At 39.7% G+C, this 26,022-nt stretch overlaps 1 protein-coding gene across 3 annotated transcripts in view; it reads left to right on the forward strand.

The window, feature by feature from the left end:
- The window catches only part of ANKHD1 (ankyrin repeat and KH domain containing 1), a 117,604-nt gene that overhangs the window by 53,070 nt on the left and 38,512 nt on the right, over positions 1 to 26,022 (forward strand). For 2 of the 3 annotated variants that reach the window (XM_076350086.1, XM_076350087.1), the window contains exons 8-14: positions 2,151 to 2,388; positions 2,612 to 2,803; positions 4,301 to 4,410; positions 16,629 to 16,716; positions 17,352 to 17,479; positions 17,646 to 17,789; positions 18,477 to 18,579. In XM_076350086.1, the coding sequence (XP_076206201.1) occupies positions 2,151 to 2,388; positions 2,612 to 2,803; positions 4,301 to 4,410; positions 16,629 to 16,716; positions 17,352 to 17,479; positions 17,646 to 17,789; positions 18,477 to 18,579 (1,003 nt within the window). Of the gene's footprint in view, positions 1 to 2,150; positions 2,389 to 2,611; positions 2,804 to 4,300; positions 4,411 to 12,707; positions 12,768 to 16,628; positions 16,717 to 17,351; positions 17,480 to 17,645; positions 17,790 to 18,476; positions 18,580 to 26,022 lie in introns of all 3 variants that reach the window. The other variant, XM_076350085.1, reaches the window with a different exon arrangement.

The raw sequence follows: 26,022 nt of genomic DNA on the forward strand, positions 1-26,022 counted from the left end.
CCAAGTCGAATGATGGAGTTTGTTCCTTGTTATCTTTCGGCTGCACCCTTGCAGAAGGGAACCGTTCCACCAAATTATTGTGACTTTTCCCGGTCTTCACTGTTTTCCAACTAATGAATGCTGCAAATACAGGAAGCTGAGATGTCTGGTCTCTGATCACCAATTATATTGTAAGTGCCTCTGAGTTTTAGAATGTTCTTGTCAAGATGGAATGCCACACTTAGGATAATGCCTTTAGATGAGGTGGTTGTTGGCTTTTAGCCAGCTTCTCTGAGAACAACAGCCTGTCTTTAATTTACAGACTTGATTGCTGTCAATCTCAGGTTACTTACTCCCTGCTTCGTGGTCAACTTAAGATAAGTGTTGATGGGAGTTGCATGTTTGATATCCCTCTTGCCCCCTTTTCTATAGCTCTGTGTCAGCTGTTTGAGTTAGTGGCTGACAATTCTGGTGAGGTCAGAATGGAGAACTGATAGTTCGCTTGAGGTTGCTGTTCTTAATACTTAAGAAGTTCTTTAATTTTGGGAATTAGTGGAATTCTTAGCTTTATAACTTTTTATAAATCACCCTTAGGTATCAGTGCCCTAGCCTGGACAGCTCTGGCTTGAACCTTGGGCAGAGAGGCCTTCTAATGTCTTTTTTTTGCCCTTTAGTACTGCCCAACTTTATTTAGATTTCCTTCCAAGGGCACAACATAAAATCTTCTGCTATTTGCCACTGAAATTGCCCTTTTTATGTTTTCCTCAGGAAAAAGGATTCTTTAAGTTCTCTAGCAAAATCTGTCAGTATGCATTGGGGCTAGTTTAAAGAAGTAATCCGTCTTAACTGTCAAATCCCAGGAATACCACTGTGTCAGGACACAGGGCTCTAAATCATCAAAGCTGGCTGACAGTTTACTCCTTCTGGAAGAACCCCATATTTCTTTGGATGGCAAATGGAGTGACCAAGGTGATGCACCTAATATAATACACCTGCAGTATGCAAGGCAGCAAGTGTTTTCTCTCCACTGAGAGATACAAAGATACAAATGCTTCGATTCAAGTCTTCTACTTGGAGTTCCCTTTCCATCCTTAAGTTATCCTTAATTGTATATGCTGAAGAAAGATCTAGTATGAAACGTCCTCTGATTAGACCCTCAGACCTTCTATATCTCACTGAGCACTCTTTGCATGACTTGAACCTTCCCCCTTCATTAGGTGTCGTTTATAATCAGTTTCAGTTTTCTAACATTTATTTTCCAAATTGTTCCACAAGTTTGGGTCTCAGTTTCTTAAGTTATATGGGAGGGAGAAACCATGTGAGAGTTTCTCCTTTCCTAATGCCAAAACTTCTTTACGTTTTCCCCTTTTCAGAGGTATTGTGGCTCTCTACAAGCCACACCTTAGGTGAAACATGGATTTTTGGTACTTGGTCTATTTCAGGTAACTTTGAGGAGTTTAGTAATAGTTTCTTGAGAAGCTGACAGCTGCATTTATATGTTTTGATTGGTAAGGGCTCAAACGGACTGCTCTAGCAATTCTAATTCTCTTCCCTCTATGGCAAAGATTGCTTCACCCCAACGCACTTTTCAGTCTCCTTTAAGATTTATTTGAGTCTTCCCTCCACCTGTTACCTACCTCATTGTAACCTACTTCAGTTTCTCTGCAGGTATCTTCCCCAGGATCTAGAAACTGCCAGTTGGAGCTTTTTTTGTCTGTAGAAGCCACGAATCAACTACAAAGAAAAAGAAAATCTTTTTTCCAATGCTTGTTTTGGGGTTTAGTCAGGGAGTGGGTTTATTACTTATGGTACTTGTTTGCTATCTCTTACTTCTGTGTCCCAGGTATTTTGCTGGATATTTAAGAAAGTCTTATCCCATAACTCTTTCCCTACTCCCCCAAGAAAGAAAGAAAGAAAAAAAAAAAAAACCACCCTAACATACATCTAGCTCTTTTTTCCTCATGCATTTAAACCTAACTTAGATGTAGGTGGAAACCTAAATGTCAGTTTAATCCAAGTATTACCATAACTATGTCATAAATTGAACCATCATAAGTAAAAAGACCCTGTCTTTTTAGGATCATTTTCAGACCTAGTATGATAGTGGTTGCAACTACAGCATCAAGTGACTTCAATTGTTTCTGATTTTTGTGTTCACCTTTGTTTTGTAGGATGGACATGTGGAAGTGGCACGCTTGCTTTTAGACAGTGGTGCTCAAGTGAATATGCCTGCAGATTCATTTGAATCTCCACTCACTCTGGCTGCTTGTGGTGGACATGTGGAGTTAGCAGCTCTTCTGATCGAAAGGGGAGCTAACCTGGAGGAAGTTAATGATGAAGGTTATACTCCTCTAATGGAAGCTGCCCGGGAAGGCCATGAAGAGATGGTAGCCTTGCTGCTGGCACAAGGTGAGATCACTGTCATTTCTTGAGTTTTCGTTATGAAGAATGCAGTGTTGACCGTTCGCTATTAGGTATTCTGTGCAAATTCCTCTGATGCAGTGTGTGGCTGTCACTGCTCATTGCTGTAACTACAGAGCAAAGCTAAAACACCCAAACTGTGGAGGTGATGAGCATTCATCTTCCTACCCTGTGTCTGGGCAGTTAAAATAACAGCTATTTTGTTTCCTAGGGGCAAATATAAATGCACAGACAGAAGAAACGCAGGAAACAGCTCTTACTCTGGCATGTTGTGGAGGGTTTTCTGAAGTAGCTGACTTCCTTATTAAGGCAGGAGCTGATATAGAACTTGGTTGCTCAACACCTTTGATGGAAGCTGCTCAAGAGGGTCATCTTGAATTGGTGAAATACTTGCTGGCAGCAGGTATGTGTACAGTGTAAATGATCTAGCCCACAGGTATTATAGACTATGTTCTATATGATTTAGATGATACCTGGGCTGGATGGTGGCAGTGTTGTAACAAGAAACTATCTTCTCAGATACCTTAGCAAGAAGAAAAAAGTGTATGTTACACCTTAATATTGTTTGTTACTGTTAACAGAGGAAAGTGCCTCATGGAGCGCTGGATTCTGTTGCATATCTAAAAACCATCAGTTCGTTACAACATTGTTTCCAGCTAACTGTATTTAGGAGAAACTGTTAATAAAACAGATAATAAATAAATAAGTATAAATAATAAAACAGATAATGCTTGTTTTTGTATGCTATTCCTGCTTTGACTGAGCCTGATTATCTGCAGCCAGTCTCCCTGAATAACCAGTACTTTAGGAATTGTGCCCTGGGAAATAGTGTGCAAGACAGATTCTGGAATGTGCTGAATTTCTGTGATGAATGAGTTTTACTACTACATTATACAGTAGCAAAAATTAAATCTTGCTGGAGTTGGGGGGAAATGACACTTCAATGTTCATCTGTCAGTTTAAAGTTGGTAGACACTAAAGTGTAGTAATACTGCTTAAAATAATAAATAAAAAGGAGCTGCATTTTGGAAATCTTCCTTGTTATGGGAGGTGATTTATTTGTATGTTCTTTTCTAAGAATAAGCATAAAATTGTCTGGACTTGTAATTCTAGAAAGTAATGCTCCCTGCTCATCGAGGGACAGTAACAACTGTGTCTCTTTGTGCAGTGACACCAGCATGTGACACCCGTCACCAGCTCACTTGGAACGCTGCTTGCACTTCACTTCTGATAATGTAGAAAGTTAACTGGGGAGCCTTGTTTTGGCATCAGGGAGTCTCTAAATATATCTCACACCTTGAAAATAAGAAAATAGCTAATCACATTGGAATTTTTTTTTTGAAGAGTAATGCATTATATAGCAAGAATCATGCATAGTTTTCATGTAGCTGGCATATATGAAGGTAGTCAAATTATTTCAACAAAATGTTTTTAAAGCACATAATTTTAAAGAGCAGGGAAGAAATGAAATTTGTAGAAGTGTGTGGTCTTTTAGTATTAATACTAATTCAATGACATGCATTTTGTCTGGTTTTCCTTGGCATGCAGCTCCCTGTTAAAGGGATAGTCTAGACAACTGTCTGGATTCACTTTTATTTGTTGTAACAACTGAAATCTTCATTGCTGTAGAGGGAATTTAGGAATAAGTGAACATACAGGTTTAAGTGCTTAGGTTGCCAGTCATGCCTTTTCCATGCCTTGGCTTATCCCCTCTCCTCAGAGTATTTTTACCACGAGAGCAATTTTTACCATGAGAGCAATGCCCTTGGGCTGTGAAAGCTGTTGCTCAGTAGGATATAGCTGTTGTCACAGATAAAGTGCCTTGGTTTTTGTGTTTATCTGATATGAAATACTTGATAAGGAGATGTCCAATAAGAAAAAACTAATGTTGTTTTTCTAGGAGCTAATGTTCATGCCACCACAGCGACAGGAGATACAGCTTTGACCTATGCCTGTGAAAATGGACATACTGATGTTGCAGATGTGTTGCTTCAAGCTGGTGCTGATTTGGTAAGACTTCTGCTGCATCTTATGGGGAAAGTACTTTGGTTTCAAACTGTATGCTAAAGCTTATATGCTTATAGAGCAGGAAGATGATTTTAGCAATTGAGATTCATATATGGGTGTGAAAAGAGGCATGAAAGAAACTTTTTAAAAAGACTATTCTGTTTGGTCTAAAAAAAAAATTCTTACTGGGTAATCTTTCATCCATTAAGTGAAAAGTTTTAGCTATAGCTTATACTTGTTACAGTTGATTATCTTAACTTCAATATAATCTGTAAGTTTAGTTGTTTAGCGGGATATATTTCTGCGTTGCCTTTATTCATTATGCTACTTTATTATTCCCAAACTCTTGTGGATTAGAGTTTACCTGCTCCACTGCTCCGAATTTAAAATGCTTTAGTATTTAGGAGCTATTACTTCTCTATTTTAGTGTTAGTTTCTGAACACTGGCAGTCTCTTAACTTTTTAAAACTACAACACAAAAAACCCCAAACTAAGCAATGCCTTTTAAATGACCAGCATAATATGATCTCTTTTCTTTGTTCCAGAACTCTTTTCTTTCTTGTAAGTCTTGGTTTTAGCATATTGCTTTCACAGTGTTTATTTTCTGTAATGCATTTAATCATAATTAAGTTGTTTACATAATTGTCTTGACTTCTTTCATATTATGTAGTGGGAGACCTAAAACTGCCTCTTCATCAGCTACAGGGATTTAATGTTTGTTTGGCTTTTAAGCAGTAAAAAGCAATTGATGTGTTAGTCCAGTTTAGGAGCCTTATGTCTAATAAGGCATAAGCAGGGAAGTTTGTTCTTCTGGTTGCCTTTTTGTTTTTTCTCCCACTATTCTCCTTTCTTTTTCCACACTCCCTGCTTGTGTGGTTTTTTTTTTTTTGGTTTGTGAAGGGGGTTGGGGTTTTGGTTGGATATTTTATAGGGTTTTTGTTCCTTTTAAATAATAAAATGCCAGAAAAGTTTATCATTGAACCTGATAAATCAACATCCTAATGAAGTTACTTAAATTTCAGTCTTAAATGAAGTATTTTATTTTTTTAGGTTTATATTTACAAATATAAATAAAGTAATGCTCTAATTGTGAATTAATAATACTCCCACTCTTCTTTGTGAATATACTTTTTTTTTCAGGCCTTATTAATTCTTCTGCAGAAAAGTTCTGCTTCGTATGTTCCTACCAGGGAGGAAGGTCATGTTAATGGGGGTGTGTTTGTGGTTTTTTTGGCACACCTGCTGATTTTGCTCAATTCAGTGTTGGGTACTGAGCATCAGCCACTTCAGTAGAGGCAGGATAGATTTTTGGGGTTTTATTGGGTATTTAAAAACAATATTTAAGTACTTTGTTATAAAAAGCTATAATCCATTGTTGTGGTTTAACCCCAGCCAGCAACTAAGCCCCACACAGCCGCTCGCTCACTCCCCCCACAGTGGGATGGGGAGAGAATCGGAAGGGTAAAAGTGAGAAAATTCATGGGTTGAGATAAAGGCAGTTTAACAGGTAGAGCAAAAGCCGCGCACGCAAGCAAAGCAAAACAAGGAATTCATTCACTGCTTCCCATGGGCAGGCAGGTGTTCAGCCATCTCCAGGAAAGCAGGACTCCATCACGTGTAACGGTGACTTGGGAAGACAAAATGCCGTCACTCAAAACATCCCCCCTTCCTTCTTCCCCCAGCTTTATGTGCTGAGCATGATGTCATATGGTGTGGAATATCCCTTTGGTCAGTTGGGGTCAGCTGTCCCGGCCGTGTCCCCTCCCAACTTCTTGTGCACCCCCAGCCTGCTCGCGGGTGGGGTGGGGTGAGAAGCAGAAAAGGGCTTGACTCTGTGTCAGCACTGCTCAGCAGTGACAAAAACAACCCTGTGTTACCAACACTGTTTTCAGCACAAATGCAAAACATAGCCCCACACTAGGTACTGGGAAGAAAATTAACTCAATCCCAGCCAAAACCAGCACATTCTCCACCCCTTATTCCATTTATGTCATGCTCAGGTCCCACACTGTCAAATACAACCTCATTATCCACCACCTCCCTTCCCATCCTTTGATATAATACACAGATATCATTCCTTTAGTCTATGGACCACCCTTGTAAAATGTCCACAGAATGTCCATTGAGGTCCTTGAGTCCATGACTTTGGGCTCCATCTGTTATGGTGGTCATTCAGGACAGGAGAGGTGGTGTGTTGCATGGAGTTACTGGGCAGCAAAGCCAGCTCAGGTTGTGTCACTGCTGCACTTGCACTGCTTCTTGTAAGGCTTCTCCTCCATTGGTTCAGGTGGTTCCTGCTATAGTAATTTCTATAACATGCAACTCAAATCATGGGTTACAACAATTTAAAGGTATTTCCATTACAATCTCCATCCCTGCTCCCTTTGGGCCAGGTTATAGGGTTTAACATTGCAATGAACTCCTCCCCTTGCCCCTGCTCCAGCTTGGACTTATACACAGACTGCAGTCCCTTAGAGGTGTACCCGCTCCAAGTGGAGTGTTATCTATGAGCCACAGTCTCTTCAGGTGTATACCTGCTCTGGCACAGACATAACCACGTCCACAGATGCTTCAAGATGTACCTGCTCTGGCATGGGCTTATCCACGGCCACAGACGCTTTGGGGTGTCCTGCTCCCACATGGACTCATCCACAGGTCGCAGTCCCTTTGACTTGAGTTCACACTGGAGTTCCAGCCTGTCCAGTACAGCAGCACAGAAACAGCAGCGATGCCCTGGCCATCTGCCAGCCCAGGCGCATCGCCATTGCTGTTATCAAAGTGTTCCCAGGCACAGCAGAGTAAGATGATAAGCAGCACAGCAGTACAGCAAGCAGCGTAAGCAAAAAGCAGCCACTAACAACCACTAGACTTTAATGTACAGTAAGGCAAGCAAGCCCCATGGCAAGCACAGAAGCCTGTCAATTAATAGCTAAACAGCAATAATAGCTATAAAGTCGATCTAGCACATTCCAATCAAACCTGTTGTTATCTTGCACCCTTGAGCCCCATGTTGGGCCCCAAAAAGGACTCTTGTGGTTTAACCCCAGCTGGCAACTAAGCCCCACACAGCCGCTCGCTCACTCCCCCCTGGTGGGATGGAGGAGAGAATCAGAAGAGTAAAAGTGAGAAAACTCGTGGGTTGAGATAAAGGCAGTTTAACAGGTAGAGCAAAAGCCGCGCACGCAAGCAAAGCAAAACAAGGAATATCATTCACTGCTTCCCATGGGCAGGCAGGTGTTCAGCCATCTCCAGGAAAGCAGGGCTCCATCACGTGTAACGGCGACTTGGGAAGACAAAATGCCGTCACTCCAAACATCCCCCCTTCCTCCTTTCCCCAGCTTTCTATGCTGAGCATGACGTCATATGGTGTGGGATATCCCTTTGGTCAGTTGGGATCAGCTGTCCCGACTGTGTCCCCTCCCAACTTCTTGTGCACCTCCAGCCTGCTCGCTGATGGGGTGGGGTGAGAAGCAGAAAAGGGCTTGACTCTGTGTCAGCACTGCTCAGCAGTGACAAAAACACAGCCCCACACTAGGTACTGGGAAGAAAATTAACTCTATCCCAGCCAAAACCAGCACATCCATGAAGTATCTCATAGTGAGGAGCAAAGCCTGAAACAAAAAAATACAAATTGCTATACATAAACTTCTAAAAACATGCAAGGGTTGCTGCTTAAATATCACTTCAAATTATTAGAGTTGTCATTTTTATTTTTTTCCTCTCATCAGTAATGTGAGCAGTGCTTGTGGCTTGTAGCATTTAGTTCTGATCACTATTGCTAAGAATCTTGTGCCTTTCTAAAGTAAGGTTTTATTTTACTGCATTTTCTTGTTCTGCCAGTCAAAGTGGGGAGCTGTCAAAGAAAAATATAGTAAGGAAGCAAAGGAAAATTGCACATGAAAGGGAGACCTGCCATATAAATCTATCAGTTTTGAATTCTGATTGTAAGTAAATGGGAAAATGCCTGCAAAACTGCAGCGATGCTTACGGCAGGTGCCTTGGGTTTGGAGCAGTTTCCTTTCAAACCTCTGTGTTGCTTTGCTTTATTAGAAGTTGCAAGCTGTTTTGAATAAATTTTTTACCTTTGTAATTGTTCTGAGGAAGGTTTCTGAAGCGTGTTGCCTTGCTGCTGGAGTATGAAAAAGCTGCTTTGGCAGTACCGTGGGAGATTATTCTTCTAGATTTCAGTTTTCATTAGTAATTTAAATGAGGTTAGATGATTTCACCAAGTTGTCCCAGGAAGTCTGTGGTGGAGTAGGGAATTGAATGCAGATCTGGACTTAGACCTCTGGTCGGTCTGTCTTCATTTCTCTAGTTAAGTTTGCTCTCCTTCTGGTGTTCAGACACAGTAAATGAAAATACATCTCCAGTTGCTTTTCTTTCTTTCTTTCCTTTTTCATCCTGCAACTTCAGTCTTTCCTGGGATTGCTTTCACTGATGTTTCATTGTTTTCCAGAAACCTTCTTTATACGTGAGGTTTATATCACAGTCACTGGGGAGCTGGACATACAACATCTTATCCTGTTGTGGAGAGGTCCTTTTTGAGGAAAATACTGGTTATGTCTTAAACAGCAAAATTAAGCAGGGCTGAGAGCTCTTCTCTGATTGCAAGGACAAATGGCACCCACTGAACCCATCCATGCCATGCAGCATTGGGCCTGGCAGGTCGTTGAGCCTGGGGCTGTGCCCCTGTGTCTGTAAGAATGTCAGTTGCAGCCCACCAGGGTGGTGTTTTCATAACACAATACTGGGAGCATACATGGGACACCCCTGGGTTGTGGGATGAGGTCTTGAAGGGGTTCTTAAGGGTGTGAGGCCTCTGAGATAAGTGGAGACTAACTTGATGTCACGTTTTCCATGCTGCCCATTGGGAACAGTCCCTGGTGACCTCCTCCCTGTGGTTCTTGCCAGGGCCAGCACTGCGCCAGGGAGGCTGCAAAGGAATAAGCAGTGTGAATGACCAGTGATCCCATGCCTAAGCTTGTCTCCCGGCCCTGTTTTATTTACCTGTAGAGATGTAGCCACTGCTGGATTTTGCTGTTGTTACTTTATTGTTTTGTGAGCCGCCTGCATATTCTCTTTTCTTCCGGACCAGGAAGGCAAGGAGCATAGTTTTTGAGGATTTTTCTTCTCCCTGATTCTAGATTGAGGAAAGAAAGTTCGTCTTCCTTCCCCAAATGCTCTTGAGTTAAAGGAACAATAAACACTGGCTGTCAAGATCTGTTGTGATCTCCCATTTCTTCCTAATTTAGAGCCTTTGTTCCATGATTTGGAAAGCATATAATCTACTTTAAGACCTCAAATCTTTCTTGACTTCTCAGGTCTCTCTTCAGTTGCCAGGAGGTCAGGACTGAGTGGGATTTGAGGTGCAGACTTTGAGACTGCAGGTGTGAAGAGGAGCCTCTTTCATGCTGGGTTAGCTGAACTGGCAGAGGGCAGGAGATGTTTCCTGTATTGAAAACTGAAGTCTTCCAACTTTGCTTAAGTTATCCAGCTCACTCTGCTGAACTGATTCCTGTGTGTTGCTCATGTCCAGCTGAGGTTTTCTCAATCTCAAAATAGAACCTTGAGCTAAAGTTTGAGCATGTTTTACGGTGAGGGTGGTGAGACACCAGGACAGGTTGCCCAGAGGAGTTGTGGATGCCCCATCCTTGGAAAAGTTCAAGGTCAGGTTGAATGGGGCTTTGAGCAACCTGATCTAGTGGAAGATGTCCCTGCCCATGGCAGGGGGGTGAAGTAGCTGGTCTTTGAAGGTCCCGTCCAACCCAAACCGTTCTATGATCATTTTATGATATGTGATTTTTAGTCCCCGTAGAGTTTTGTCTGAACTGGGAACGATTATTACCACCACGTCTCAGCACAAAAAGGCTGCTGTTCTTGCAAGTAGAAAATGGGAACTCTTGCTTTTCAGGGACTGATCCTCTGGCCTAGATATCAAATATGTATTCAAGAACCAGTGAAGATCTTGAGAGCTCTGTTAGTTTCATTAAGGAACGTGGCTTTGTAAGAAGCAGAACTAAAAGAAAAGGGTGGCTGAGATGAACTTTCTTCGGTTTGTGGTTAATTTTTCCTTAAAACTCTGCAGTGGCAAGTTATACTAGAAATGAACAGTGTCAGAGTACATGTTCATCTGTTTCTGTCTGCTGGAGAGCTGATCAATTGTGTGGTATTTTGATGAATTTGTATCTCCTTGTGACTAATTGTTTATGAAGTCTGGCTTGTCACCAATTATTCTGATGCTTTTCTGATGCCCTTCTTTAAGGGATCTGTCTTTCCATGTTCTTACAGGGACAAAGTTGGCCTGTCAAAATCTGTAGCAAAACTAGCTTGGCAGGCCTATACCTTTCCTTGTTAATGTATGCATTTTGAAATTGGCTTGCTTTTGCCAAGTATATGAATGACTTAGTACGAGGCACATCTGAAGACTTCAGCCTGTGATCCCATCTGTGCCTTAGTTGCATTCTAGTTCCTTGATAGCCTGCAGGACTAGAGACTTTCAGGGACTTAGTCTGAGCTCCTGCCACTGGACCAAATGTAAATTTTACTTGTTTACAAACTTCTTTATGGGGACAAAACACCTACTATAGATTTTATGATTAATAGGAGTAAAATTTTGGAGATTAGAACTCTAAAATTTTGATTTGATTTGATAAAAGCATTTTTTCTATGTGGTGGTATGGTTTAATAGCTTCAGGAAAAAATAACCAGCACTTCAGTAATACAGTTATTTACCAGTGTGGCAAGGATTTGTCTAATCTCAAAGGTGAGAGGAGACTTTTGTTTTTCCTGTAAGAGTTCTCTTTTTTTTTTTTCTTCTTTGTGTCTTTACTAGCAGTTACCTTCATCTCAAAGCTTGTATAAGGTAGGACACGCGTGGTGCATGTATGTTCCCATAGGAACTAGGTTAAGGACTGTAAAGCTCACAAAGAGTATTGGTGATATTTAATGAGAGGTAATATCCTGCTTTTAAGCTATATACCTTTCTATAAACTAAAAGTGCCTCTTTGGATGCCTGTTCCCTTTCAACGTAGAATCAGGCCTGGATGAAATGCTGCACACTGGAGAGCCCAGTCTCCTTTTTGGAAGTGAGACTGCTCTTGACAAGGTGGTTGCATCTTTGTCTGTTTCAGTGTAGCTGAAAACAAAGAGAGATTGTTCTTTTTTGGACAGCGAGAAGATCCCAGCTTTTCTCAGCTGGGAAATACAGAAAAGAGTTTTAATTGGGACTTTCTAATCTGGGCTGCCATGCAGCTGTACGTGAGGCTCTGCTGCACAGGAGAGTTGATCTACTGGTGGAGTTTACCTTTCTACTACAAGATACATGGGTGCTTTTATGCTGAAATTGAGAGATGGAAGAGAACCCCCGAGGGCAGCTTCATCCTTGCATTCTTCTCATTTTACACTATCAAGCTCTCCTCATAGGTCTTTATATTTGTTAAAATTCCACGCGTGGCTTTCCTTAAAAGACTAAAACTGGCTACCTGGCATCCACATAACTCCAGTTGCAAAAAAAAAACCCAAAAACAAAACAAAAAAAACCCCAGGCATGCCAAACTACCTCTTGATTCTTCCCCCGTGACAAAATATTTTTACAGACAGATGTTTTTGTCATTGCAGGGATCATTGCTTTGCCTTCAGCTGATAACATCCCTCACACTAATGTGGCTCCTTAATTAGAAACTCACTTTCCTTTATGTGTATGACACACTCGCTGCGTGTTTGATGCAGTGTGCATAAGGCAGCATTGAAGCATCTACAAAAGTAGCCAATACGGATTTGAATGAAACCATGCTGGAGATAGCTATGTTGTTGTTACAGTGAGAGATCTGAGAAGCTGTCAGGTTTTTTCCATACTGTTTCTTGAACCATCAGGGATTTCAGGTCTTTTTAGACTTGGCCCTCAGTCTTCTACAAATAAAGCAAAAGGTTGTAGGACACATGAAGCTAATTCTTGTAGTTAACACCTTTTGGATGTTGTGTTGCAATCTCTGGATGGTGCAAAGTACAATGAAATCCTCTCTTTTGCCGGTAGTGAACAAAAAGTCATCTTGTATTTAACGAGATGCTGCGTATGACCTTTGTGCTCTCTTCGTGAATCTGAATGGCTTGTGATAGGAGTCTTAACTGGCGAGAGCTGCATTGCTTGGTCTTACCTTTGTGCTTGCTTGCCTAATTGCAGCAAAACAGAGTTTTCAGCTGGTGGATCTGATCCATTTAAGTTCACATTCCAGGTCTTCATGACCAAGTACAACATTTATTTGTAGAACAAGAGCCGTGAGTTCTTCTTTTTCCTTCCGCAGGACAAGCAGGAGGACTTAAAGAAGACTATTTTGGAGGGCATAGAGCCGGGCAAGCATCAGGTGAGGTTGGCCTTTGATGCTTGTAAGCTGCAGCCTCAGGATACATGCTAACGACAAGCATGGCTTTAAGGCATCTAAATTTCTTCAGAAATACAAAGACTCACTGTGTAGACTAGATATGTCATCTTTGTCCTGCATTTTTCCTTCTGTTGGGTTTTCTAAAACCCTATTTTTAAAAAACAGTATCTCGAATCTCAACCTTCACAAATGCAGCAAGTTATCTCATTGAGTCTATTAGCACAAGTAGCTATGTTTAAACCTGTTAGTACATATCCAGCTTCCTGTAAGGTCTTCTCTTTTCAGAAATTTACTTTAAACTAGAGGCCTAGTAGAGTTTTTAGGTGCCTCTGAAATACTGGTTTGCTACATATCTCAGGAAGGTTATCTGGGACAATTAGGTTAGTGACTGCTAGAATGCTGTATCCCTTGATAGGAGTTCAATCTTGACAATTAGCAAAGTGGCATAGTGTTAAGAACTGTATTGTTTGGCTATTGTCTTGCATCAAAAACTTTGTCTAAATCATTTTGCTTAGAATAACATTTAGATCTCTGTTAAATATTCACTGTTGTCATGGATGAGAGAGGCTCGTTAAAGAATTGAAGAGAGCAGTTGGACCTTTACTTTGAAAATGCAGATTTTGTTCTAGAATTTTTAAATAACATACAACATTGGAAACAAACTCGAAAAAAATATCCTAGTGAATAATACTTGCCAGCCATGAATACTTGTGAACCAAGGAGAGTAATTGGCGGGGGGGGGGAAGCCCTTATGTAGCTGATCTTGGAATTGCCTAAAACAGAGGACTCGAAATCAAGAATTAAAAAAAATAAAATCAGCGATTGTCGTAAGATGCCTCTGATGACACTGCTTTTTCTCTGCTCTCTGAAGTATTGATTTGTCTAGAAAGGAAATAATTATTACTGACTGGATTCTCATCTCCTTTTTGAGTCCCAGTGGAAAAGGTGCAGATAATGTAAACTTTTACCTGATTTGGGTAATACTCTCGCTTTCCACTTCCTTCCTATCTGGTACCCAAACCTACAGAAAATTCTTCTCGGGCGTTCTTTCTGTTCAAGCAGAATTAGCAGGAGAGCACATCACTCACGTGTTTAGAGAATGGCTTTTCTAGTCAAAGCTGGCTAGGTGTTCTCCTTTATACCTCTTTCTGATCATACTAACTGCAATATTTCTCAGGACTGGAGCAGTGAAGAGAGACAGAATACTGTGGTGAGTCCTACAGTGCAGATAGCTGGGGAAGTTGTCTTTGGAGATGAGTATTCCTTGCTAGTTTTTGCAAAATAAGCATTTGCATGTACTTCATATTAATACAAGGAAGAAACGCATTGGAAATCTGATGGAGGATGCTTTTGGACAGCTTTCATGTTCTGTGTCCCGATTTTGATTATCTACTGCAGCTAAAAAAAAAAAAAAAATCTTTGAAATTTATGGCCATTCCAGGTAGAAGAAAGGATGCAAGTAGACAAAGGCACTGCAGTGGCTCAGCTTCTTATTTTGGCTTGTTCCAGATGTTTTCCCTTAAAGCTTGAGTTGATGCTATCTGCTAGCCTTTATTAGGGCTAAATAGAATGCTGAAGTCATAGAATTAATTTAATCTTAAAATAAAATATGCATTTCTATCTTCCGATGTGAAAAATACCATCAAAATGCAATAACTTTTGAAGATCTGCAGCAGGTGGGCACACAAATGGTTCAGTTTGGCTGGACTGATGATGTGTATGGTACTGCAAGTATTTGAAGTGTATAATAGTTGAGGATCGAGTTCTGCCTGCTTGATGAAGTGACAGTTGGTTAAACTGGGCAGAATCACTGCATTGCATTTAAATGAGGAAGCCTCCTGACATCTGTGTTTAAGACTTCAACAGTGAAGTCTGTTAGGATAGAGAATGTTGCAGATAATGATACCTTACTGCTAGTTATCTGAAATGCTACATTTGAATGCAATATAAGATGGCTTTTCACTATCTTGAATATAGCTAAGATGACCTAAAATAAATTTTTCTCGCCATCTTTGCTGTTGCATCAATGGGGATTTAGAAATGTGTATTAAATTGCTTGGGCAGTAATGTTCTGGTCCTGCTCAGCGAGTGGAGTGGTGTTCAGGAGTTCTTTGCATCCATAGCTGCTTTGCGAGTGATTTGCCGGCAGTACCAGGGGTTTACTGTGCATAAGGCAAACAGCAGCATCTGGCTTTTTATGATCTGTTGGCAGTGGCTGAGGAAGGAAAAACTATGCCAAATACCAGAGTAAGCATCAGAGCTCAAGGGCATGCTACTAATTCTTGCATATCATAGGGCCACATACTAACATAATTAGCCGTACATGTCCTGCAAATATTTCTGACATGCAGACAATCCAAAAGCATGCATATATTTATCGACAGCTAAGCAGTCATTTGCCCTGGGAGTGGAATCTACTTATAAAAAAAAAAAAAAAAGAGGTGACTTCAGTAGTAAGGCTTCCTATCTGCCTGCATGCACTTATGCATTATACTACCAAGTAAGCAAAGAAATCAGAGCACTAATGTGGAGTTTAAACGTGTGTTGAAGCCGTGTACAATAACACAAAGTTCTTTTGAAGGTACAGGAGCAGAGTGTTTCCGCTCTTTCCAAAGCGCATAGCAGAGGGGTAGTGTAACCCCCATTACGGCAAAGGATTGGTTTGTATTTTCTGCATGCGGTCAGTCTCCAATAGAAGATCCAGTTAAGAGATTTATTCCTCGAGTGTATGAACAGAAAGCTAACTTAAGGTGAAGCTTGCAACCAAAGCAAGCCATATGTCAAAGGACATATGCAGAGTTTTCAGGAATACTGAAACTATGGGAAGGAGTTGATTTGTTCTGTCAAATCTATTCTTGTCCTTTTGTATTTGTAAATAGCGGTATCATCCACTGTCAGTACTAAATGTTAACTTTCGCTGTCAGATACACATACGATTCCAGAAGTAAATAGTGAATTTAGAGCTTGGCTTCCCAGATACTTAATTAAAAAACCCCACGATCCTAGTATATTATTGATCAGACTGAATATTCAGAGCACAAATACAAACACTCCCAGGAAGATGATGTTCTCTCCCCTTGTTGCTGCAGGAGGGTTGATTAGTCAGCATTCTTTGTGGTATTGATCATGTCTACATAGCAGGCAAATTTTCTAGTGCTGTAACTTCTCTAATACAGTTGTATTCAACCACATCTTTCCAGTATTCAGAAACTTTTTAAATTAGAAAACTATTCTTGTCGCTCATTCCTTTTTTGTTGGTTTGTATCACCTTTTTTCCTTCGTTCTGCTTTATTCTCCAGTCCTCTTATTCAGAGACTTTTTGTGACCTGCAGTCATTTGTCTCATTTTTATTGCTGATCCTCTTCAGTGTGTTTTAAAAATGTTGTCTGCATTTCAGACGTTATTGCAATTTTAAAGGTCTGGCATGCAGCATGTGACAGCTCTCAGAACTGTTGCACCATCAGTTCGTAGTTATTTGTATACTTTCTGATGCTGGATGATATTTGTGTTACAGTCATCCTTTTTTGAGGAGGAAACCAGATGTTACTGTTCTCAAGTATGTTATGCATTTGAACACTAAAATAAAAAGGGATATGCAAGCAGGGAAACGTCCTTGTGTGATAATGGTATGGGTGTGGTCTTAATGCTTTTTGACAGTGTGATTCAGTATTTGAGGTAACATGAAAATTGATTCCAGTCAGTTTATATTGATTACAGTCAGCTTATAAGATAGATCTTCTACTGAGACAGGTAATTCTGGTCCCATCACGAGACGGTTCAAAAGCTGAAACAATGGTACAATTTTTGCCCATTTATACATCTGGTATTTCTTCTTTACAATAGGAGCATGAATCTGAAGGTGGGAGAACCCCACTAATGAAGGCTGCGCGAGCTGGTCATTTATGCACTGTGCAATTCCTTATTAGCAAAGGTAAAATACTAGTTTAAATAACTAATTTAAAAATTTAAAATGCCACTTTATAGTTCTGCATGTTTGTGATCCTTCTTCAAAATTAATCTGGTTATGTGTATATGAGCATTTGTCAAACTGTTAAGGGTTTTTTGAAGTTCATTTAGTTCATGATACAATGAATCACAAAATATTTTGCTAGTTACTTTTCCTACTCTTGTATAGATTAATAAATAGATTTGAAGTACAGCAAATATTTTCAGTTTCTTAAAAAAAAAACCAAACAGTCCCTCCTTCAGAAAAAACACATCCTCAAGTACTGTCTGAAACAGTAAAAATTGCACCATGCAGTGATACTGATAAGTGCTTAGAATGAAAATTTAGAAGTTGTGCTTTGTACACCGTAAGTGTTCCCTCTCTCTTACCGCTTACGAGGCCCACTGTTACTGTCATTACTGCCTTGTCTTTACAAGGTGAGGAGGATGATGTGTAGAAGCCATCAGTTATTAAAAATCCCTTGTTTTTACCCCAGAAGTGGGCGTATGAATTAGGAAGATTAGAAAAGTTTATCTTTATTCCAGAAAATACTGTACTTGTCGATACTTTCTTTTAAAAAGGATTTGCTTGTGTTTAATTCTGAGATCTTCTCTTTATAGGTGCCAATGTTAACAGGGCTACAGCTAATAATGACCACACGGTGGTGTCACTGGCATGTGCGGGAGGCCACCTGGCAGTTGTTGAGCTCCTTCTGGCTCACGGTGCAGATCCTACTCATCGGCTCAAGGTATTCGCTTAAAACTATGTATTTGTCATAGGTACTGAAAGAACCATGTAGTTGATTTAATGGATTAGTAAATGTGCAATTTTAAATGGTCTAATTCATATCTTACGTGCTACACCAGGTAGCAAAATTCATCTTCTGGCTTTTTATTTCCAAAATCTCACTTCAGGATGGCTCAACAATGCTCATTGAAGCCGCAAAAGGAGGACATACAAATGTTGTTTCTTACTTGCTGGATTACCCAAACAACGTTTTGTCGGTTCCTGCAGCAGACTTGTCTCAGCTCACACCTCCATCTCAGGATCAGTCTCAGGTAAGGCATAAGGAATTTTTTTTAACTATCACCATGAATGTTGCAAAGAAGCACTTCTTTAGTAGTTAACTTCGGAAGTTAATGTAGATGTGAACATACACAGTGGAAAGAATTAAAAAAAGTCTATGCATTTGAAAATGGTGGAGAGTGAGGAAGTTGATTGGTATCGTCTGCAGCGTCCTGAAGAGTGCATCAACTATGTTCCCTTTCTGCTCCTTAGATGGGATAGTCCCAAACCTAGTATCTCAGGAGAGTATTATTTTCTTGGTTGCGTTTGCTCAGTATTTTGCTTCAGCAGTTCTAAACCCTTGTGACAGCACCCCTCAAATGTTGGTGCTGATTTTGGTTGTTGTATGAAAGAAAATAGATTGTGTAAATTTAGACTTCTGCAGGCTGGAGAGAGGTAGCTTCCAGTGGAGTTAGCTGATTAGAAGCCTAAAGATGTTAACAGTTTTCCAGCCTACACAGCCTGGAATTTTGTGAAGAGTAACATAGTTAACTTTGACATATTATCCACAATAAAATAGCATGAGACAGGTCCTACCAAGAGGTAGCATACCATACACAGTTTGGGAAGAATGGAATGGAGGTCTGCTGTAGAAATGTATCTTTGTATTAACACTTCGAGATCTGGTCCATTCAAAAGGTTTTTTTTATCTGAGTGTGTGTCTGTGGCTTTGTTTTAAGGTTCCACGTGTACCGGTGCATACACTTGCTATGGTTGTACCTCCCCAGGAACCTGACAGAACCCCTCAAGAGAACTCACCACCTCTCTTGGGAGTGGTGAAAGGTTAGTATGTAGCCACTCGGAGAATATATGCAATTTGGAAACTGATAGGCTGGGGACAATTTTATTAGAGCTTATGCATAGTGTAGTCCACCCCATCAATTCTTGAACACCTCTAATGAAGTATAACTTAAAAGTATTTTATGTAGTGCATAATTTTTGCTTATTTTCTTGAATTCTGCAGTATAGTAACACTGGTTATTGTAATTTTATTATGCTTATTCTAATTTATTAGAATTACGCTTATTCTAATTTTTTTGAAGAAAATGATTGTGGTAACTGCCATAGTGCAGACTGATTAAAAAACATAAATGAACTCTAGGTGTGGTGTTAACTTTTGAATATTGTACATTGGTCATCTAGAATAGTTGCAACTATTATCGATGAACTTGATACATCAACTTTTTTCTGTTCCTACAGTAGCAATGCAAACATGTTGGCACTGTAAAATGCCAATGCAGATCTACTTAGAGGAGAATTTTTCTTGTATTAGTAATAGTACTCTTGTAAGTAATCATAACATCAGGGTTTTTGCTTTGAACATGGTTGTACTGACTGGTTAAAACTATTTGCAGTCATTAAATGGTGAATTTAGCACTTCGTTTCCAGCTATGGATTCTGTAACAAATTCTTCATGTCTGCTAAGTCAGCTCAGAATGAGAAGCACATTCTCAAGTGGAAAGTTACAAACTGCAGCTCCTAATGATTTACAGTTTTGGACGGGGATATTAAAGATTATAGTATCCAAAGCTCTATTAGCTAGCTTTACTTAATTCCTTTATTCTGGAAGTGCTCAGTGCTTCCTAAAACAAAACAAACCAACCCCGGGGGCACAAATGAAGAGAGAAAAAATTGTGTACCTAATGGTGTTTAAGTGTGCAGCCGTGACTCTATCCATGCATATATGCCATGTGTGTGACTTCTCAAATGCAGTTACTGTATCATTTTCCTAGGATGTGCAACACTTGGTATTTTGGATTTCATAAAAAAGAGTACCAAACAAATGAAAAGAATATATGCAACTTCTGGTTCAAATAAAACAGCAAAAAGCTATATACCAGCATGTGTGCCCTTACAATTAAATAACTGTTAGTATTGTGAAGTGGGTTAGTGTTCTGGAAGTACATTTGGTGATGTATGGGAATTAATGAGAGATTAGTTGACACTGAGTCAGAAGACTAAAGTTGTAAGCTTAGTCTCATGTTATTTAATCAAATTATGAAAAGCAAATAGTTGACTGTAGTTTAAGAAATAGCTCTCTTTAAAAAAAAAAAGTTATTGCAAAAGTCAGTGCATATTTTAGGCACGTTTTTAGCAGTACCATGTTGCTGGAACTGGCACAGAGAGATCTAGTTGTTCTCAGTGTTTCAGGACATGCTTCATGCCTGTCAGTGAAATTAATCTGTGGTGCGTTGCAAGAGATGTAGCAATCTGAAATGTGTCATTGGGCTGATGAAGCATTCCTGAAAACTTTGTGTGCAAAGCTCTTGTGTATCTCAGATCTTTAGGGGAAAAATGATATTTTTGTGATAAACACTGTGATCATTGTAGTGATACCACTCTGCTGCTTTAACTGCAGTAGAGTTAGTGTTCTTTGAACTTCCATTCTTAACTTGTTATACACGTGGCTTTAATATACCAGACTTTCATCATTAGACTTCTTGGGAGACAAGGGGCAAAAGAGGGTGCGAATAAAGGCGTGTTCATTATTTGCATGGGTGGGGGGGAAAGCAGTCTTAAGTTCTTACGTAACAAAATTGTTTATCCTGGGGAAGACAAATTTCTTGCCTTCACAGTTAGAAGTAGCCCCTCAAGTTTTTGTATAAACTCTTAACTATTTGGAGGAAAGAGAGGAGCACCTAGCCTTCTTAACCTTGGTGCAGTCTGTTTTTTAAGGACCTGTATTAGTTTTGCAAGAAATGTAATAGTAACAACTTGTTTCCTGAAGAGTTCTTGGCAAGTTGAGTGTAAAACTAGAATACACTTGTATGTTATTGTTATGATTGAAATATGGTGTGAGGTTTTTCAAGAGGAATTTTGAATTACATTATTATTCTCCAGTGAAGTAAGAAAGCATATGGAATAGTTGCCATTTGAATAATTATTTTGGCAAAGGATTTAATATCGATGTTTAGCAACTGAAAAGAGGAACATTTCAGACCTGACAGTGGATCTAGAGCAACTCAGATAAAGGTGATACGCAAAGTTGGTAACCTCCTAAAGAGCTGAAGAAAAATCAGACGGAAGAAGAAGCAGAACTAGTTCACAGGACTGAACAGACCTCAACTTACGTACTTAGGAAGGATTGTTTTTAGTGCACATTTAGACATAGACACATAGACACATTTAGCATGTGTCTATTGTGTCCATGTAAAAGTGAAATCCCAGTGAAGTTCAGCTCTTTGTGCTGTCGTGGGGAGAGGCAGGAGGTACCTTCCCTGGCATTTTGTGCTTGCTGCTGCCCTTGCTTGAACACGGTCAGGATTGCTCAGCAGCAATTCTGATGCAGCAGCTCAACGCAGAGAGTCTTTTGGCTAGAATAAGCAAATGTGCTATTTCTGCAGGACCAGAGGGTCTCTCCTGCTTTACGCTGCAAGGGGTGTAAAGCGCAGTGGCTATGACGCAGCTCCAAGTGCCCCTGCATCTGGTTCCCTGGGGCGTGGGGGTCTTGGTGCCCAGCACGTGAAATGGCCAAAAGGAATTCTGTTGGATTTCTTCAGGAAATCAGCTGGTGTAATAGTGTTGCGGTTGATAATCTTGTCTCGTTTGTAAATGCAAGCTAATGTTTAACAAGAGTGGGATCTGAAGCTTCCAGCGGTGTTTATGATTCTGCCTTAGTCTTTCGCAGAGCGTGCCTGGTGAGTGCAGTAGCTTGAACCCACGGCATGTTTTTAGAACATTATTGAAAACCAACATGCTAGTGCAACAAAGGGTTGCTCAGGAAGTCTGTGGAAAGCAGCAGGATTATTTTCTTAGTCAAAGTATTTGTATTATGTAAGGTGTTTTTAAACATGTCAAAATTTAAAGTAGTCTGGTTTTGGAGGCTGAGTTATCAGTTATTTTGTAAGTTTTTCTCCAGATTTGTTTTACTTCATAGTTAATCTGAAATTGTGCTTACAAATGAACTAATTGGCCTTAACTGAGTGCTTTAAACCTACCAACATCCTTCATTAGACTTCTCCACTGTTGTTTTTAAGTGGGCAGTAACTTGCAGTGTTTCTCATTTGGGGTGCATGTTTTTTTAGAATTCCACAAGACCTAATAGAATTAAGTTATTCACGTGAAAGCTGCCCATATATCTGCCTTTGATCCCTGGGAAGGAGACCAGAGTTCCCTTGAGTAGGATTTTTGGAATCTGTAAGCTTTTTAAGTTAGACCTTCAACATACGGTATCCCCTGTATCCCCGTGCTAAATCTAACAGCCTAATGGCTTGGAGAAAGGAGAGAAAAAGAAACTCCACGTAGCTTCAATAGCTACAAATTCAGTAAATATTTTTTACTCCAATATCTGACTTTTATGCCTAATACTAAGTTATACACTGGCAGAGATCTCATACATTGTGTGATTTAATTGAAATAGGGGCCAGGTTAACAGTAGAACTAAAAAGATTATATTGTTCTCATTGAGGTGAAGGCATTAAAAACGCAAGCTGATATTCTTGCTTTTCCATTCTGACTCCTTTCAGACTTCTCTACTGCACAGTCCAGCTGCCTGTTCATTGTTTCATGTGCTTCAACACCTTCTGATTAACTCTTGCCATTTTCCTCTGTATTTTCTGCCTGGGTCAGCAGCTGATCCAGTTATCCGGGTGGAGTTACCAAGTGAAATGTAACATTAGAAAGCCTCATGGCTTTCTAACTTCACTGATACTTTCTTAGTAGACTTACAGACTTGTTATTCTTTTATGCAAATATATAGCAGTGCAGGCAGATGATTTAAAAACAAGACATGTAGGTCCCTAAGAGCACACGCGTATAAAAAATCTTTTCATGGTGGCTTGTGAAATTCAGCTCCTTTGAAGCTTCAGTCACCTGCTTGCCACCGACTGATATAATTACATCTTAGCAATTTTCCAGTTAGATACCTTCAAGCCACCAGAGGAAACTTGGGAAGAAGACTAAGACTGGAAAGTAACTCAAATTTTTGAATGTCAGACAATTGAGTTAAGTTTGGCTTGGTTTCAGCCATGTAACCATTGCCTGTTGGATATCATTGCACCTATTCCCTGCAAGTTTTCCATAGAAACAGCTGCAGGAGTGATAAAGATTGGCAAAAATACTGCATGGTTCGCAGGAGGAACGTAGTGAAAATACAGACTCATCTGATCATTCAGCCCTCCACAAATCGTCCTGGTCTTTATAAAGAAGAATTAAGTATGTATTAAAAAAAAAAGTTTCAGTTGAAATTACCTGGGAAAAGTAGGCTATTTTTTTGTTGCCCGGTTAGCCAGATTATATAATACTGTACTTTGTGTGTATGGATTGACTGATTGTTTCCCCAGGTTCTTAGAGCTGAATTTCTTACTGATATGAATTACAGTTAAACACGGAATTTTCATGAAAATTCAATATTGAGCTCATCTTATTCCTGTTTGAGGCTGGTGAATTTTAATTGCAGACTGCAAATCTAAGTCTCAACTTCCAAGTGAAATCAGATTTTTAAAAAACCCTAAAGTGCAAGAACAGTGGACAAGCAATTCTGTTAACAAAGCACAAAGATCTTAGTATGGATTTATGCTTCCTGACATCTGCCTTTTGTGAAGTGAGGAACAGACTGAATCTGGTTTTTTGGTTGGTTGTTTTGTGTTGGTGTGTTTTGTTGTTGTTATTGGTTTTGTTTTGTTTTTTAAGTTCTAGGTAATATTACCTGTCAGGATGATATGGTGATTCATTGAGATTTATATACTAGGAATTGGTCCTGGCAGAGAAGATGTATTTGAATGTACAAATGTGTATCACGCAGTTGACTTTTTTCTTGTAATTTTTTTTTATGCTGGAAAAATCTTTTGGAATTTAAGTCTTTGGCTTTGGATCCACTCTCATTTTTTCTTTTTTTTTTTTTTTATTTTCATTTAACTCCTCTAGAAATTAAGGAGCTGTCAACAAGTCCCAGAATTTCATCTAATAAAAAGTAAAGTATAATACAACTGTTTTAGGTGGTGGTCAAGATAAAAACCACTACGCTGAAATGCAAGTTGTGTTGACAGAAACTTCCTGAAGATTATAATGGATTGTAAAAACAAACCTTTGGTCTTTTTCAGTTTCTGAAAAGACCTTAAAAATAAAGTAATGATTTTTCTTAAACTCTTGTTGCTTGCTCTAAAATACAACAAATGTCTGTCCTTGCTAATTCATCAGTTAGTGCTTTTAGGGTAAGATCTGAACTAGGCTTCATTTATGTAAGAAAACTACTTATCTACTTCATGTTTCTTGGACACTTCCTTGGAGTAGATATTTATAAATAAATATATAAAAATATATAAATGTGTGTTATATATATATATATATAATCAGACGCAGAGGACAGCACAAGTACCTCCCTGTGCTACTACTGTAAAGTATGAGGCTGTCATTTGGGTGTTAGCAAACGTAGATGGTGTGTCTAGTAACAATGTTATTTGGGTCAATAAGGCTAGTTTTAGGTAGGTTTATTTTGGATCAGTAGCATCTCACCTGTGCTGCTCTATTCATTGTGAAAGGGCATATAAATTACTTCTTTCTTGGGAGAAGATGACATCCTATGGATTAGAAGTCAGGGCTAGAAGAGCAAGTTCCTCAAGAATCATAAGCACTCAGGAAGAAATATAGTATCAGACTTGTTCGTAGGCAGCAACCCTACAAAGAGTGAATGTGTTTTAAGCGAATTTAAATTAGAAGAGTTTAATTGCTCAGGAGAGCCACCTGAGTACTATAAATATGAAGGTTATTTTTCCAAACTCTTGCTCACAGTGTCTAGGACCTTTAAATGTTACTTGCAGCCAGAAGGCATTAAAAACTGGTAATGGTGTCCTCTGTGCATATTATTGGGTGCTCAGGAGACCAGCAATGGTGCTTGGGGGAGGCTTATCTGGGTGAACGGACTATAGCAACTCAGGTACTCAGGAGATTATCTACAGTGTACAGGAGAAGTACAGGAGATTTCCATAGGAAACATTTACCTCATTTCCTGGAGAGAATAAGAAGTCAGAGAAATGGATGGGAAGCTGCATTTGTGCAGAGTAGGTCTTACCCTGAGTTGTGTGTGTTGGTCAAAAAACTGGCTGAAGACATGTGCATGCTCTGCAGGAATGGTGGTGAAGGCTGAGTTGGTCAGGTTAGGGACCAGAACCTGTGGGAATATGGAAATATAAATAAAAGCGCAATTGGTGCTACTGTTTGCAAAATAAATTGGGAAATGGTTGTTTCCTTACTCTGTGGCTTTCCTGGCGTGCCCATAACCACTCTGGGTTTTCTATCAACCAAACAATTCTTTGTCCTGTAATCATGATTACCTGATGGCGGGTGGTATTTGTGTAGCAACATCTGGATTTTATTGATACTCAGTCTTCATTTTGTACTAAACAAGTCTTCTAAAAGTGGCCAAAACAGTTGCTTTAGGGGCTAGATTGATTACTTAATATTGCTAGGTTTAATTTTGTGGTAGGTTGGTCGTGTAGAAGATTGATGCTCCACCAAAAAGATTAATGAACAACAACAACAAAAAGTTGACATAATTATGATCTGGCCTATGATTGGATTTTTAAGTCTTACTGCACTTAACGCATTTCAAAAGTGAAAGTATAAAGTAGTGTCTTGCTCATAATTATTTACTAAAATGGGCACAATATTTTTCAGGATATTGTAATACAGAGGAGATTTGGATAAAACAGGAAATTGCTACTTTTAAATACTTCCAATATTATAATATTATTATATTACAATGCTTACATATTCGAAGCTACCACCAGTGTCTTCTCCACCTCTGGTTTGAACTGGCTGTTCAGCTGTGCGTGTCAGGTTTAGCAGATCTTTCTTCCTACCCCTTGTCCTCTTCCAGTATCCCCAAGATTACAGGTTGCAACTATTTTCTGGCATGGAAAGGATGATCTGGAATCTGAAAAGTGGCCCTGCTAACTAATTAGAAGCTGATTAAAGTAAATCTCTGCACCTCTTCTGGAACTTGAGAGCCCAGCTCTTCACTTGCTGGTTTCCTAACGCCTGTCTTCAGAAACTTTCCCAACTTTCCATGGTCATTCCCGGTCTGAGCTACTGTCTGGGGAGCGCTGCCCGCTGTGAGACCAGCCTTGGCTCCTCTACCCAGTCCAGGCCTTGATACGAGGCTGCACGTCTGCTCTTTACTTCCTCTTGCGCTTGTAGAAAAGTTTTCCTATGGCAGGCTTATTTTCTCCCCAGGTGGGACTTAATTGAGAGGGACAATATTGGTACTTTATTATTTGGGGGCTCTTT

The sequence above is a fragment of the Aptenodytes patagonicus genome, chromosome 12, assembly GCF_965638725.1.
Source record: "Aptenodytes patagonicus chromosome 12, bAptPat1.pri.cur, whole genome shotgun sequence".
Lineage (NCBI taxonomy): Eukaryota > Metazoa > Chordata > Aves > Sphenisciformes > Spheniscidae > Aptenodytes > Aptenodytes patagonicus.